The 16,981-nt window shown below is 39.9% G+C and overlaps 2 protein-coding genes across 4 annotated transcripts in view; both read right to left on the bottom strand.

The window, feature by feature from the left end:
- The window catches only part of vit (vitrin), a 25,200-nt gene extending 20,930 nt beyond the window's left edge, over nt 1–4,270 (bottom strand). For all 3 annotated transcript variants that reach the window (XM_079248892.1, XM_079248891.1, XM_079248890.1), the window contains exon 1: nt 4,073–4,270. The gene's annotated coding sequence lies outside the window, so the exon portion shown is untranslated. The remainder of the gene's footprint in view (nt 1–4,072) is intronic.
- Nucleotides 4,271–5,569: 1,299 nt separating this feature from the next.
- Nucleotides 5,570–10,473, bottom strand: LOC306762810 (opsin-5-like; the record flags this gene model as incomplete). Its single annotated transcript, XM_079249428.1, has 6 exons — nt 5,570–6,028; nt 6,190–6,413; nt 6,493–6,597; nt 7,519–7,618; nt 9,392–9,597; nt 10,335–10,473. The coding sequence occupies 6 exons, from the start codon at nt 10,471–10,473 to the stop codon at nt 5,570–5,572; spliced, it is 1,233 nt and encodes a 410-aa protein (XP_079105554.1).
- Between the last annotated feature and the right edge of the window lie 6,508 nt (nt 10,474–16,981).

Raw genomic sequence — 16,981 nt, forward strand, 5'->3', positions numbered from 1 at the left:
CCAGACTGTCACATCTGTCACATGTGCTGGGTTAACCTGCTTTCATCTGGGAGGAGCACAGGGCGCCAGTGGCAAATTTCTCTGGCAAATGCCAAACGTCCTGCACGGTGTTGGCTGTAAGCACAACCCCCACCTGTGGACGTCGGGCCCTCATGGAGTCTGTTTCTGACTGTTTGAGCAGACACATGCACATTTGTGGCCTGCTGGAGCTCATTTTGCAGGGCTCTGGCAGTGCTCCTCCTGTTCCTCTTTGCACAAAGAAGGAGGTAGCGGTCCTGCTGCTGGGTTGTTGCTCTCCCACGGCCTCCTCCACGTCTCCTGATGTACTGGCCTGTCTCCTGGTAGCGCCTCCATGCTCTGGACACTACGCTGACAAACACAGCAAACCTTCTTACCACAGCTCAGATTGATGTGCCATCCTGGATGAGCTGCACTACCTGAGCCACTTGTGTGGGTTGTAGACTCCCTCTCATGCTACAACTAGAGTGAAAGCACCGCCAGCATTCAAAAGTGACCAAAACATCAGCCAGAAAGCATCAGAACTGAGAAGTGGTCTGTGGTCACCACCTGTAGAGCCACTCCTTTATTGGGTGTGTCTTGCCAATTGCCTGTAATTTCCACCTGTTGTCCATTCCATTTGCACAACAGCGTGTGAAACTGATTGTCAATCGGTGTTGCTTCCTAAGTGGACAGTTCCATTTCATAGAAATGTAGCTGACTTGGAGTTACATTGTGTTGTTTAAGGGTTCCATTTATTATTTTGAGCAGTGTATGTTGTGCTCAATACAGCCATCAACTGTGCAGAGCCCGTAACAGCTCATATTTGCTTAGCTAAATTGTTCAAGAACAAAACTACCATCTTTGACTGAGCAACACCTCATGTCTAATTTGCCATCTAGACAAAACCCAGAGCACTGAAAAGTGTCCTAGATTATTTCTCACTTGGACCATGTAATTTCCTGCAGTCCCTGATGGTTACCTGCCAGCCTAAAGGTGATAATAAAACAAACTATTTCCTACCAGTTTGCTGTTAGTGAAGCATCCAATTTCTCATTTTACAGTGATTCAAGATGAATGTACATCTCAAACATGGCATATCATGTGAAAATAAATATGGTCAGTGGAAGGACTTTCCCCACTACAGCATTTGTGAGCACTGATCATTTTTCCACAGTGCTGTGCTTTGACAGGTAGCTAGATGACTACTGTACATTAAGGACTGCAATTTCTCTTTGCAGGGGAAGTTAGCAGAAACTGCGGACAAGCTGGGACAGCTATGCACATCTACAGTAAAGGAGAAGAGACAGGAGTACATGACTCACACCTACGCAAAATCAGATGAATGACAGAGAACACTGGACTGCGTGTTTCCAAATAGCTGAGACACATTCAGCATGTAAATGTTCCTAAGCAAACTTTCTTTGACTGACTTTATTTCTCTGTACGCATGCATGACATCATGGTATGTAACGAAAAGCTGAAATGACAATAATTTGAGACTTCTTAATTTGTGTTCTCTGTCTTTAGGAACATGACACACAGAAAATTATGTCCTTTGACAAACACTGCAGGGAGTTTCCTCCTCAGTAGATAATATATCCTGAGGGAACTTGCAGAGACACAACCTCACACACACTTGCACACAGAGGATAGAATATAAACAGAGATCTAGGATAACTCATCACATGCTCAAATAGCTCTGCAGAATGTTTGCCAGACTTTCCACTTACTGCCACAGTAAGTCACAAACACATGGGTAACATAATGTGTAAATGCAAACACCTCCTTCAAACTTTAGGTAATGCATGGCCTAATTTCACCTCTGAGATCATATGACTTATTTGCTTGGTTAACCAACCAACTCCAACATCTGATTTCAGATAGATGCAGGACGCAAACAAACCATCAACAGCGAAACAACTATGGGAAAAGAACAAAACCAAAGCAAATCTACTCAGACAGGTCACATATTTTGAAGAATTAAAGTGTAATTCAGCTCAGGAAATTAATGTCACCATAATGTGGATTACATGCACCAGACAACCTTGAATAAGTTTGCACAAGTCCAAGCTGTTTTGTGCAAGGTTAGCAGAACGGTTGAATTTACATTTTCAATTCCTGCAGGCTAATCCCCTTAATCTTCGGTGCATACGCAGAAAAACATAAGAAGAATGGCACACCTGGTGGGAATGTTAAAGGTATACAGTGGCTACATTGTAAACAGGATGTACATACAGAGGCTGTCTGTATATCAAAGACCAGCACACAATAGATTCTTAAAGCATGGGCAGACCACACACACCTGTGAGCAGGGCAGCAGAGTCTCAAAAGAGCTAAAGAGCAGTTGTTCATAAGCACCTCAAACCCACTGTGTGTCAGCAATAAAATTATTTCCACCACAAAAGTAGGAAAATTAGGGATAAGAAGCCTGATGCTCAACACAAAGACTATTTCTGACCCCTTATTTCAGCAGCAGCCACATTCCTAGCCCGGGGTGAACAGTGCAAATGCGTTAGCGGTAAGAACTAAAGGGGACTGGGGCTTATTTGGGCATCATTACCAGCTGAGAACTTTCTTTCTCTGTGTTCCTGAGTAAAAACATGCATGCACTCTCAAAAATAGAGGTACAAGATAAGGACATTTCTGTACCTATAGGTACATTTTAAAGAAATGTTCTCTCAAAAGTACAATACTGGTCTTTAAGAGACCAGAAGCACACCTTCAGAGTACGAAAAAGGGTTCAAAGTGACATAAAGTACAAATTTGTATCATTTCGACCATAAGGGTACCTGCAGCATTGAAAAATGTAATGTTAATGGCTGTAATGTTACAAACTAGAGCAGAGTTGAGTGATGACAGTAGTACTACTTAACAGTAATTTACTACACCAGACAATGAAGGTCAGATGCTGCAAACTAAGTGTATGGCTGGTCAGTATTTTGAGTTTTTGAAGATTATTTCTAGATTAAAGATAAGATAATATTGCTAAGTGGCATGGACCAGGCCTAATGCTGTGGAAAACATAAAAAACATAACTTGAAAAGGTGAAGTTGAACTTGATAAGGTACAAAAATAGACCAGAACTGAAGGGTACAGAAATGTCTCTCAAAAGAGTACACCCCCAGCGACAAGCATTTGTACCTTTTTAGGTACAAGCTGGTACCTCTATTTTTGAGTGTGTGGAGTGAGACTGTATATACACAAACATTTCCAGGGAGAGTAAATCCTACTATTCACAGGTGTCAGAACTATGCTGTAAGCATGTTAGATGTGCCAAATGCTGCAGCAACAAGCAGACTTAGGGAGAGATCACACAGAAAATCCAACATGTCTCTACAGGGTCATTTTTAAAGCCTTTTGCACTGTTGCTATTTGTTTATTGAGCACAGCAGAAGCTGAATTACTTTAATTCTTGGCATTGACTTCCGTGCAAGTCATGGCCTGTAGCTTGCTGCTGGACATATTTATGTATAGAGACCACCTGTGCTTAATCAGTCTGCTTCAAACTATGTAGAACACTCATGAAGCATACAAACTTGATTGGCGGAAGTTTAATAAAAAACGGAAAAACTCCCTTCAGATATTGCATAAAATGAAATGAAGGCTAAAAAAAAAAACATCCGGATAATCTTTCAAATATATTTAATTCAGTTTCTTCATCATCATTAGTCTTTTTCAAATTAGTTCTTTTAAAAATTAGAGGCCAGTGTTTAAGAGATAAAACACAAAGGTAAACGTGGAGTAGAAGAGGTGAATTAAGTCACACGCATTTTAAAGTTTTGAGATCAGGTAAAATTACCTCCAGTCATTAGTAAATATAGAAAAGGGTAATAAAAACTGACAAACTAAGCAAAAATCTTCATGTAGTGTTCATGAACCTCCCCCTCAGTCAGCTTTTACAACTGAACCGCACGAGAGCCAATTACGCGCAATTACGCATCATTTGACAAGTTGATAATTCAGCCACGCCACGCAAAAGCCAAAAACTAAACCCCACTTTTAGATGTGGTACTGCTTGTTAACTTTCACTTTTCTAATCTTCACCCCCGAAGAGCAATAAAATGAGACTCACCTGGGTAGGTACAGCAATCTTCCAGGCATTAAAAAGATAATTCCTTGCGCACTCTTCCTTTTATTCTTTCTCTGAAAACACTTTGGAGCAGCTCCCGTGTGTGCAGGCTCCTGTTTCACCTGGAGTTTCACGTCTGCTTGATCGTAGTGCTCATTAAAAGTGGAGAACAGGACGGGGCCAGAGTTTCTCCTGCTTGCCCGTCCCACTTCACGCTCCCAGCTGTTTCACCCAGGCAGAAAGAGATCTGCAACCCGAGGCCATTAGAGAAGGACGCACGGAAGAGGACAGCGCCAGCAAACACTTTTTTCAGTTTGGCACGCAGATTTAGCATCCCAAGGGAGTAGATTTGCTTCACACTTGCTATTTTACTTGCATTTTCCCTATGATGCATTAAAAAAAAAAGATTATGGTTATCTTGCAACCAACTGAACTCTGAAAAGTGTGTGTGAGCCTATAGCAGATCGATCACTCCTCCTCCACTAAATAAACCAACCATCCCCTATTTGGGGAGCAGAGAAGGGTACAGCTGCTGTCACTTGACAAGCTGTGGCACCCCTGCATCCCCTCCTGACACACACAGTCCTATTACAGGCTGATCCGGTTGGTTTAGGCAGATTGGCACACAGGGTGTTGCAGTTGAGCACTATATGGATGGTTGCTTGCCATTTGGATTTAAAGGTCTTAAATGCTGCTGTAAAAGAGCTCATTGTGTGTGTGTGATTATGGTCTTTCCAGAAACCACGAGGAACTTTTTTTTAGATGCTATCTTAACAACCCCAGTAGATAAATGCCCATAGATGGTGCCAAAAGAAAGGCAAAAAAATGAAAGATCAGGTGTTGTTTCAGGGTTTCTCATTTCAGCAGCCAGTCTGACAACCTGTCAGCAGAGAAACGTTGTAACTCACAGCACCTATGAACTGAAATTTCCTCTGGCTTTTTAGTGAAAACAGAGCTGCAGTGCTTCATTCAATAAACACTTTACTCAGCCTGCTTTTAGGTGACTGATACAGTAATGCTTAATTGAATGGAGATGTAAAAGGTCACAAATGTGTTGACAAGTAACTGGCAGAACATAATCTGCAGCATAAATGTGAAATCTGATGTAGAAGCAAAGGGAAATGACAGAATCCCGGAGGCTACCATCCCATGCTCCAGCTGAGTCAAGGACAGTTCAGTATTTCCAGATGTTATTCTTTGGCTCTTGCCTAGCTATTTTACTGCACATTTCTTCTGCTGGATACCTTTAAGTAGATTTAGGATCAATTCTCCACATTATATGCTGCCATTGCAAGTTTGGACTGAACAATACTTTAAGTATAAATCTTATTGGAAGAGTAAATAAAAAGTGATGGAAAACCTGCTTAAGTTCCAGAAAATAATTTATTAACATGCATCACACATACACTTTATGAACATGGGTCAGACCAAAAATGACAAAATTATTCTCAGTCTCCCCTTGTGCTTCAAGTATTGGTTCAAGTGAAGTGAAATCAGTCTTCAGAGTCTGTCACACCAGTACTCTGATGTTTCAATGTGCGACGGCACATCAATGTGGAAGATCTCCGGAGGAGTCTGAGGAAGACTGTTGACCCCTGAGTCACTGTCAGGACTGGATGGGTTCAGCTCCTCTGCTTTGTACTTTGTTTCCAGCCTCTGGACAGGAAGTGACACAGGTGGTGGTGGGGTCTCGGACTTCGATTTGAGGTTTTTAAAGTGCTGCAAATGCACCCCTTCCCTGCTCTCTTTTGTGCAGGGCATCAATACAGAGATGTCGTTGCGGAATTTGGAGCTCATGCCGAAGTATATGATCGGGTTGTAAAAGCTGGCGGACTTGGCAAAGAGACGAGTGATGATGCTGGTTGTGCTTGGCACGTGGAAGCCCCAGGCCGACCACATAGATACCACTGCATATGGCGACCAGGCCATGATGAAAGCAGTGCAGATTACAATAGAAATCTGGAAAGAGAGCATGAGGAAATAATAGTCAGGGATGTGTGAGGAGGATTGTTACTCAGAGGGGAAGTTTTAAAATCTTTTTACAAGTTTCATGTTCTCAAATCTCATTGATAAAAAAAAAAGCTCAGAAATAAACTCAAATCATTCAACATTTGGCCTACCCTTGTGACGTCTCTTTCCACCTTCCTTTGGCGATCAGAGAGAAACCCATCAGCTGACATGGCATTCGTGAGTTTTACTGTGTTGATAATAGAGATGTAGGAGAAGAGCATGATCATCACAGGGATGAAAAAGCAGAAGATAAGGATGGAGATGATGTATGATTTGTAAATTGTGGAGTAATTGGCTTTGGACCAGTCCACCTCACAGGTGCCATAACCTCGATCTAAGAAGCATAAGAAGCAGAGGTTAGACTATGGCTCAGAGTTTACATTTATCCAGTTAGGTAGATAATTTAAACAAACCTGTGTAGCTGCCCCATCCAAGCAGTGGAGCAACAGACCAAAACAATGCTCCAGTCCAAATTAAGATCAGTGAAATTGCAATTGTGTTGATGCTGATGCAGTAAGCTACACAAACACACAACAAGGGAAAGCAAGATTAGTATAATGTAATGGAACAGATTGTGGGATTGCTGAATGTGAGGACTTTTGCAAACACAACAGAAAGTGAGAGGGTAAAAGATGCAAAATTCTTGACTTGTTATGAATGTCAATATTTTGTGACATTTACCAAACAAAGGAGTCTTTTCTCATATTAACAGCCTTTGCAAACAGCTGCAGTTGAAAAGGACTTCTGTTTACGAAGTACACATAGTTTTGTATTCAGACTAAGAAGTGCTCAGATACCCTTTGTCAATATCCAGTATTACTCTTCTAAGTGAGTTACAACAGACAATGTACACAATACTGCCAATATGTAGGGCTTTTGTTGCTATTGGTTACTGCTTACCAACACAGCTTACTGGTCTTACTCGCATTTGATTTGCACTTTGCATTGTTTGGATTTCTTTGTGAGCTCAATATCAGGTGTGGTAAGCAACTGTACTCTGCATCAACTGTACTAATAAAGTTAGTAGATCCCACAGTCACCACAGATGCACAAAGTTGACCCACCGATGTAAAAAACCCACTCACAGGCTCATAAACACTGCACTTTGTGAACAACCACAAAAACTGTAAAAATCAGAAGCAGTTGCTCAACCTAATTTCCATGTAATTAAGGCATTCTTCTGCATCTGTTACAGCCCCAAAAAAGAAACTGTCACCTCAAATGGACTTAATAGCATGTTAAAGAAATATAAATGGAATTGCTGCAGACAAGTGGTAGTTATTTCCACAGCCGAAGTCAGTATTTAGGTTTCATTAGCTGAAAAACACACTTTTCTGTCAGATAAGACCTGCTGGAATGTGAGGGAGGCAGACACTCTGGTATGAAGCTTTCTTTGTGTTTCCTTGCTTGGATTCAGGGAGTGGGAGGTTAGTTCTGACCTTTGTGCGGGTGGCATCCCTTGATGTATCTGGTGACGCTGATAACTGTCAAAGTGTTGATGCTTACAAGGCCGAAGAGCAGCGTAAGGAAGCCATCTACCTGAAAGAAGGCAGAAAGAGATGACGGATGGTACATCAAATCATGCCTCCGAATTACCTTGGAGAAAAATCTGAGGCCTCAAGACATAAATTTGATGGATTTCTTCTGTTTTAAACTTTATCAGATGGAGATGCCACAGTCAAGGAGCTCCTCCTGTCTTCTGACCAATGTTTTTCAGACTCAGAGCATATCCTCTGATGTGGGCTTCAGGCTATTAAACTTACAGGATCACTGAAGGGAAATTAAAAATAGAAACTTCTCTTAGATTTTAACTTGACACAAATAAAAATACTTAAATGAATACCTAGTTTTGTTACTAAAGTGGCCCTTTTAGCAGGCCATTGTGTAGGTCTGATTATCTCCTAATCATGGCTCCTCTTAAGGGGAATTATGTTACTATGTTTCAGTCCCACTCCAACTGTGCAACACTCGGCACCCTACTGAGTCACTTCCAGGTGACATGGCTCATTTAAGGTCTCTTACTGATGCCTTTCCTGATCTTCCTTAGTCCTAATCCTATCAGTGTCAATCATCACGTTTTTCACACTCACTGGCAGGTTACAGAACTACAAGCATTGAGACAAGTGATATTTTCATTCAGAGATAATCCTTTGTGCAGTTTCTGTTTATATAATAACTTAGAACCAGATATATTAAGATCATGACTTCTTAAAGTGGTGTGATTTAATCTGCAGCTATATTTCTGTTTCTGGTGCAGATTAAATGGTGATTCATTTTTAAGAACAGGTATAAAAAAAGTAATCATTTACTAACAAAGAGTTTCAATGCATTTTGTTTATATTTGTCTCATTAGGTTAAACCACTCTGACTTCCAGGGAGCAAAACGCAGGGATCTGACCTGGCTTGAAACTGTTCGTGTCTCATCACGCTCCATGCAGTAATCTGTTACTCACATGCCAGCTTCCTTCACCTTTCCGTTCCTCCCTTGTTCTCCTTCTTTCACTTCTTACTTTCCTCGCTTCCCTTATTTACCTCTGACACTCCCTCTCTTGGCCCAGCTCTCAGGGGAAGGCTAAGTTAAGAGCAACAGAGTTCACCAGACAGGCATCTCTGAGTTTGGAGTTTAATGGTTGAAAATGTTCTGGTTACACCACCTTGTTTTTCTATGATTTCTCAGAGTTTGCTCATTCCCTGCATGGACATCTTGGTTTTCTACCCAAACTTGCCTTGAGCAAGACAAACACATTGGATAAATTCCAAGCTAAAGTATGACAACTATTTCATTTCAGGCTGAGCTTGTGAGGAGGAATAATATACATAAGAGAATAGGAACTTCAGAACTGCAATCCAACAACTACAATATTGTTTTTTATTCCACAGGCTAATTGCCAAAATACAGCAACTTGAAAGCACATGGTTAAATTACACACCAAATATCCACCTTGGATCTTTTATTCTCCATTTGGTTGTTGACATGCTGCTAGAATCGTTTCACCCATTTAAAGCCCTCCATCATTGTAATCTCATTAGAGATTTAACCTCCAGCACACATGGCTACAAGCATAATCCCTGGCACACAGTCACACGCATACTCACTTCTGTGGAAGACTTTTACAAATTCTTTTAATGCACTTCCTTAATTGAGACTGCCTAGAGAGAGAAAACTTATATATACCAAGTCTTTTCAACTATTAGCACAACATTTTGTTGTTTAAGATGTGGTGGGAAATACAAGGATATGTCAGAATAGATGTATTGAAATATTTCTAATGAAGAGTTGCGTCGGTGTGGCATCACAAAGAAAATTTTTACCTGGCAGGTCCAGATCCAGGTGATTAAATACCCATCATCCTTTAAGATATTGAATATTTCCAGGATTCCTCGAGAGTAGCCAAACACCGAGATGCTGGCATCAGAAATGGCAAGATTCAAAGTGAAGAAATCCGTTGGTTGGAGTGAGGCCCGGTGCTTAAACAGGACAAATATCACCAAACTGTTTCCAAACCATGACAGCCATCCTGCAGAGAGGAACACACAATTACAAACTCATTGTTCAATCATTTAAAGTGAAGTGTTTGAGCTGCACACAGTCAACTATACTGTACTTTGCTTGGTGGAGATTATGTAAAGTCAGAATATTGAAATTTAGAATATATTCAATTATTGAATATTGAAATGTGCAAACACTTACACCATGGTGTTAAACAATAAATGATATTAAATTAATCACACAAAGTACAATAACAGTGAAGTACATCACTGAGGAGAGGATTAGACTAGTCAGATGTACGGTGGCGTATTGTAGGTGGTGACATTAAGGATCATAGTTGCTGATCTGGTCCAAAAGCAATAGTGGGGAGAACTGAGGTAGTTTATAGTTAAATCAATTTAGTATACAGTTGGATAACAGCATTAATAAGCTGAAGGAAGCCCATAGCTTTTTATATCTCTGTTTCTATGTTACACAAACTCCTCCTACTGTGTTAGTTGGCAGCGACCAACAGCTTCACCAACATGACCAACAGTTAGCTTTGTTCTTGCCACTTGACTTGAATGAGATTGTTTGTTACTGGAAGACATCTCAGAAAGTCTGAATTATATAAAACAAGAGAGAAATATTTCTATGCATTTCTAATTGTTCATAAAAAGTTAACAAATGAAAACAAAAGTGTCCAATCTTAATGAGAATTTAGCCACTGCTCTGTTTGCTGCACAGCAAACACTATGAACCTGTATTGTATGATGGTCGACTTACCCAGCACCAACAGGTAGACTCCGACAATGGTTTCCCCTTGTTCAGACAGAGGAGGGTCTGTATGCAGGGTACTGAGGTTATTATTCCTCCATGGGATAGTCACCACCTTCAGAGCAAAACCCTTCAGAGTTATTTCCATGGCCTGAACTTCGATGCCTCGGCATGAATTCTTTCGGTCTTCACAACAGCTCTGCTCTCTTCTGCTTTCAGGAGACAATGCAGACTTAGACCAGTATGGGGATGACTGGTCAGTTCATTTTAAATCCAGCTTAGTCACTAATACCTGACCGTTCACTGCAGACTGCAGCTGTAATCCTATCTATTTCTTAATAACTTAGCAGGCAGAGATTTTGGGTGGAAATCCTACCCAACAGTGACATGTCTCGTCAGTGGGTCGGTTGATTATAAGTGGGGTCCCATTCATCTTAAATTAGGCAGAGTATTAAGAGTAATCTCACACAGAGACCTTCAGAGGCCTCCAGCAGAATCTGAACATGCAACAATACAGGACAATGACTCAAATCCCAATCTGTCCACTCTGAATTTGTTTTAAGTGGTTTATAATTATTTTTTTCTGCTTTGCTGGATGTTGAATCACAAAACATGCAGATAAGAGTTATACAATATGTCCAACTTACAGCTAAAGGAGTCTGTCTGAAATACAAATAAAAACCTTTTATTAGCTAATAAGTCACTCTTTCTTTCTTTCTCAAAACAAAAGATAAAATGTATCAAATAAAACATGAACCAAAATGTTCAAAATGCAAAATACAAAACATTGTATGTCCGCAGTAGGAAGAAGCAAAAACTTTTCAACTCTAACCCCCTTAGTGATCTAATCAGTCATTTTCATTTATCTTTTACCCAGTAGCCATTCACCAAGATTATGAGGTTGCATCATCTGTATGGTCAAAGATGACATTCAGACTGTTATTCTTGATACTTCATATTATATTCCCCATGTCCCATGCTGTCGTTCATTCATTCATTCATTCATTCATTCATTCATTCATTCATTCATTCATTCATTCATTCATTCAATCAATCTTACATGAAGTGAGAATCAGGGTACATCACGGGACATGTTGACAATTCATTTCATGGCACCCACAGTTCAGAAAACGTTCTTTTGAAATGAACCTCTTTTTTGCCATCGTTCATCCAGTCTGCTTCTCACTTGATGGTGCTTTACTGGTGCTTTACTGGGAGACTTTAGGAGATGTGGAATCCAGACTGATGTAATTTGGATGGGAAGTCCTCACATCACAGAATGGTGTTTTATGCTGTTATAAATGCATAAAAGATCAAAGGTAAACTTCAAGTTTGTGACAGAGTAATATGAAGTCATTTCCGACAGCATGCTAGCTGAAAGTGCTGGCGAACACGTTGTACAGTATGTGGTCTGGCAACAATTTGTATCTTTCTGACTGTTCACAAAATTTCTTTGTACTTTAAGCAGAACCTCTGCAAAAGTAACTATAAACCTCTTGCAACTTCTTCTCAGAGTCAGTTTTTACTCTCACTAATCACTTCCATTTAGAAAAGGGCAGAGAGGTGACGACTTTAGTCCTACAACTGTGACTGAGCTTTGACGTATCATATAAAACATAATCAAGTTAGTGTGATCCAATGTGTGCTCTGCCAAATTCAATGAGCTCTGATGTCAGTGAGAAAACATCTGGCACTTCAAGAGCATGAGGAACGTTTCCATATGACTTACAGAAATACTCCGAGAAACACTCAACCTCAGCTTGTTTGGGGAATCTTACTAACAGATGCTGAGCCTGTGTTATTGATTAAAATACTTTTGTAAGCTCACAATTACTCCACATCCCTCCCTCCTCCATCCTTTTTCCCTTTACAGTGAGGTTCTCTGTAGTGGCACACCTTCCGAGGGAGTAACCTGAACCTCTGCCCTTGGTGTGCATATTACTCACAGTGTGCACCTTGTTTTCCTCTTTTGGCAGCCACAGAGCAGCTCTGCTGGCCCTCAGGATGTGGAGGTAAGGGCTGCTGCTGCTGTTGTTGCTGCTGCTGCCAGATGCGTCAATGCTTCCGAGTTTTCTGCATCAAACCTTTTCTTTGAGGAAAAGAGCAAGCCAAAGGGAAATTGAAGCTCTGACCCAAACTGTCATTCGTCCAGCAAGCAACACTGAGCCTAGTCTTCACTCATGGTTTCAACCAGAGGATGTCACATGACACAGCTTTGGCTCTGCAGCAATTCCGGCTTTGGCAGCATGAAGGTGTTGTGAAGCCACTGTGGTATGGGGCTCTGTTTAAAATGTGAAAATGACTAGGGCAGGCATCCTGCAGCAACCTTGCGAGGCAGTGCTAGGTTTTACGTTGTGATGCATACAGTGGCTAAGATTGGCAGCCTGACACAGTGAAAGTGAAGAGATTAGACTGTCTGGCAACAAGCAACCAGTGCATGTCATGTAAAGGACAGCTGCTTTGGAGATTATACTGCTGCTAAGTGAAGAGGTCAAAGGCCAAGAAAAACCATGGATTCAGCAGGTGCTAAGTAAAACATAACATCTGTCATCAGCTGACATGCGATAAACGTGTGAAGGCAGGATCTTTCACAGTTGCAAAGAGATTTGTTTTGGATAAACTGCATCGTAATACTATTTTACATGAGGTTTTTCCAGTTAAGCACAAAGCAGTGGCTCAAGAGTTAAGGGGTCAAGATTAGCCTAACTCTCTCTCCTGTATGCTTTGGCATGTGTATATATGTAAAGCTTGGTGATCACAGCACAGTGGGCCACTGTATCATTAGACTCATGATGATTACTCCGTCTCAAGCAGAGTCTGAGATGTGAGTTTAAAAGCTCACAATTTTCCAAATGGAAAATCACAGACACATATGCTATTGTGAAAGTGTGTGTTAAGGGCTGCAAGTCTGTCTGAGGGCAACAAAGTCTCTCTTCACAGAGGACATAGACCAGGTCAAAAACCAATGCAGGATTGCCTCTGAAAAAGAGAGAAAGGTCCACACACTTTTTCTCTCTGTCACTTAATTAGACACACAGGGACTGCTTGTATAAAGGATCCAAAGGTAAATGGTCTGCCTGTCATTTTTTTAGTCTGTGACATGTGCAGAAATACATTTTTTCATACTTCCCTGTAATTCACAGCTATAAAAAGATGGAAGATTTTAGAGCTCTCAGAGTAAAATAGTGACAAATGTTTGTTTAGGTAGGTGTTTCCGAATATAACTTCTTTTACACAGAATCTATGTAAAAGTTGGCGGTCAACATGCTTCTAAACAAACCCTTTCCTCATAAATGGACAGATTAGAACTTAAAGAAACATGCAGAATCCACAGGGAATCCATACACAGACAATCACATCCATCAAATCTGAATAAAACACATCTATTTGTGCATGAGGTAGAAACATATTCACTGTGCACTGTCATGAAGCAAAGGGAGACTGCAATGACTTTACCACAGGCACAATGCCCAGACTGTTTTCCTCATACCACTACACCAAAACAGCTCCAACAACTGGCTCAGCCTGGCTTGCTGTTTAAAATACAATAAGTGGATGGTTTTAAAGTGCTTTATTTGCCATCCAATTCAGCTTTACAAAAAAGCATACAGGAAAAGAATGGTTTTCATTTTCAGTCTTATCTGCTGTTTTTCATATCCAGAAGAAAACGGCTGCAGTGTTGGTTGAACGGCTTGCAATAAACTTAATAATAATCTCTACAGATAAAGAATAGATTGAATGGTTCAGTATGCCTTTAATAGCAAGTGAAAAAAGGTTCTGTGCCGAGATCAAGAGCAATGCAGATTGGTTTGTGTGGCGCACTTTCTTTGACTTCGAACCATGTCCAAACATTTATTCAGGCATCCTGTCCTGTTTGCAGTTTTGCTCTGGAGGTTCTTGGATCTGGCAGCTAATTTATGTAAGCCTGTCATGAGGGAGGAGTACTCATCTTTACCCAAGGGGGTCTGTCATGTCATGACATGAAGGAATATTGAATATTTCACCATACAAAAATTCTTAATAAAGGCTTCTCTTTAGTATTAAGACAAAATAACCAATAACACGTTGAATTTTGTTTCCTTAAAGGCAGTAAAAGATCACCATCCTTCAGAGATCTTCAACTGATACACTTTTGGATTTGCCAGCTGTTTGATGCTCGACCGAGTACAGCTTGTGTTTCCACTGAAGCAGCCCTGAAGGGTATCGACAGCTCTTTGAAAGTTTTGTGCTCTGAAATTTAAACTCTTCTTAGGCTGTGGGGTGAGTGGTTTCGTGACCTCACACATCTGAAGGACTACAACTACAGAAGAGTATGAACATCTTGAGGCAAGCCAAACTATCCACCAACATGATGCAACGTGACACCTGGACTTCTCTGTCGAAGGTGGAAAGGGGAAAGCAAATCTGAAATCTGCCATTCAGGATCAAAGTCACACATGACAAGTTTTGCAAATCTTAAAAAACAATGACTCTGTTAGCAACATAAATGTTCTGGGTCATCCAGAAGCCAGACCAGGGTCGATTTGTTGACCCGTGAGTATCAGCAGGTCAGTGGGAATACACCATTATCCTCTCCATCAGCAAAAACTTGTTAACCCTGAAAATGGCTCCTACTATACCAGATGACCCATGACTCATGCCTGTTTGGGCCTAATTAAGAAGGAATAAGACAACTTTCAAGTTGACCTGTTAACTGTGGAGTGAAAGTGGCCCCTGAACAGCCATGCTGAAGCCCCCGGGTTTCAATGACTGAATTTCAGACATAGTTCTCTCTGAACATTTGAATGCATAGGAATTCAAATGGATTTGCCCAAATCAAGCAGTCACAGCCCATCCATTCATCCATTCATCCATTCATTCATTCATTTAATACAGCTTAATCCCACTAGCCCATTCATGATGTTGGGAAATTAATTTTATTTAAAGTTTATTTGTCTGGGACATTTGCATAAAACATTGTGCCATAAAATCATGAAATATAATTGCATACAGATTTGTAGCCCAAGTTTATTTGCTGTTTCTGACTCTGGTAAGACTTACAGTTTTAAAAGGGACAAACAGAATATTTATACATTGCTGTTTTTCATATGTAGGTTGTAAGCAGAGGAGCATGGTGTTACATGGACTAGAAATGTACAACGTACAACAAATGTTTAGCTTCAGCTACCTTAAAGGAATAGTTAGAAATACAGGGAACATTTTATTTTCTTTTACCAAATTTAGATAAGATTATAACTCATCTAATCTGTGATGTAAATGTGAACACTGTGGGCTAGCTTAGTTTAGCATGTAGGCATGAAACAGCTAAGCTACACAAAGATTTATACAAACAAAAATGAAAAACCTAATACAGCATAAACAATTTAATGTCCCCTTCAGAAATGAGGTATAATCTGTTATAAAGAAACTTTAAATTTAACTATAAAGTCTTTGTAATTTAATCTTTTTATGTTGTGTTATCTGTAAAGGAGGTAGATTGACTTTCATTGAATGGAGGCTTAAAAGAAGTTTTAAAAATTGTTTAAATGTAAGAATTTGCAACTTTTCATCGAGGAGATGATAGATTACATGATGCAAGTGCCTAATTGCTTGACAGACTCCAGCTTCCCTGCAACCCTGAATTGGAATAAGAAAATGGATGGATATTCACAACACATACAAATTAGGAAGTGGTGCATGAGGTGAAAAGGAAAGGAAAAGTCCATTTCCCCCTAGAAATCCCTGATCACTGGTTCCCATATCAAACTGACTGCAAGGTGCTACACTCTAAGTTATAGAATGATCATCTGACTCACAGTCAGCCCTTTTTGACCATTAAGTTGACTAAAAAGCACAAATAAATAAAAAATAAAATAAAATAAAATAAAACAAAATAAAATAAACATGTAGTATAGTACAATTTTAAAACTATAAAGAGAGAAAAAAGTATTTTAAAAAATAAATTCAAATGTAATCCAAAGATATTAAGACTAGTTGAAATTTCTTTTGTGGTCCAAAAGTTAGTAATTTGTGATCAGCTTTTCAACCAATCAGACTTTATCAAGGTAGTCATTGTGTATTAGGATGCTCAAATGATGACAGTTATGGATTTAAGTATGCATAAATTTATGCTCACAAAGTAGCAATAGAGATGGGGTATTATACAGGTTTTTTATTAAATATTAGACTTGAAACACATGCATGTTAATTTAAGTATGTGAAAGTACAATGACGACAGTTTCTGAAATGAGTTTACTTTTCTTTCTTGTAAGGATTTTGTAAATTTATCAATTGGTTTGTAAGGATGTCCACAAATAAATACAAGATGATAACATAATGACAGGTGATGTACAGACATTAACGTTGCACTGCATTTTAGAGGAACAAACTCTTAAAAGTCACTTCACACACTCTATCCAACTCCTTTCCCATATGTGAGGTTCTGAGGTCTGCTCTCACTTAAAGAGAAGAGCTTTCCTGACCACCTGGACAACATACCAGACTGCCAGTCCTTACAGTGACTTACTTAAGTGTTTCAACACCCAGCTGTGAAACACCTGACAAGATTTGGAAATTTCATTAACAGTAATGGCCACGTGGTGTTACATTGTTGGTTAATGTTTGTGCATTTGATTAATAAGGTGATTCCAGGCTTGTTACATATACTGTTAAGCTGT

The sequence above is a fragment of the Telmatherina bonti genome, assembly GCF_933228915.1.
Source record: "Telmatherina bonti genome assembly, chromosome: 11".
Classification (NCBI taxonomy): domain Eukaryota; kingdom Metazoa; phylum Chordata; class Actinopteri; order Atheriniformes; family Telmatherinidae; genus Telmatherina; species Telmatherina bonti.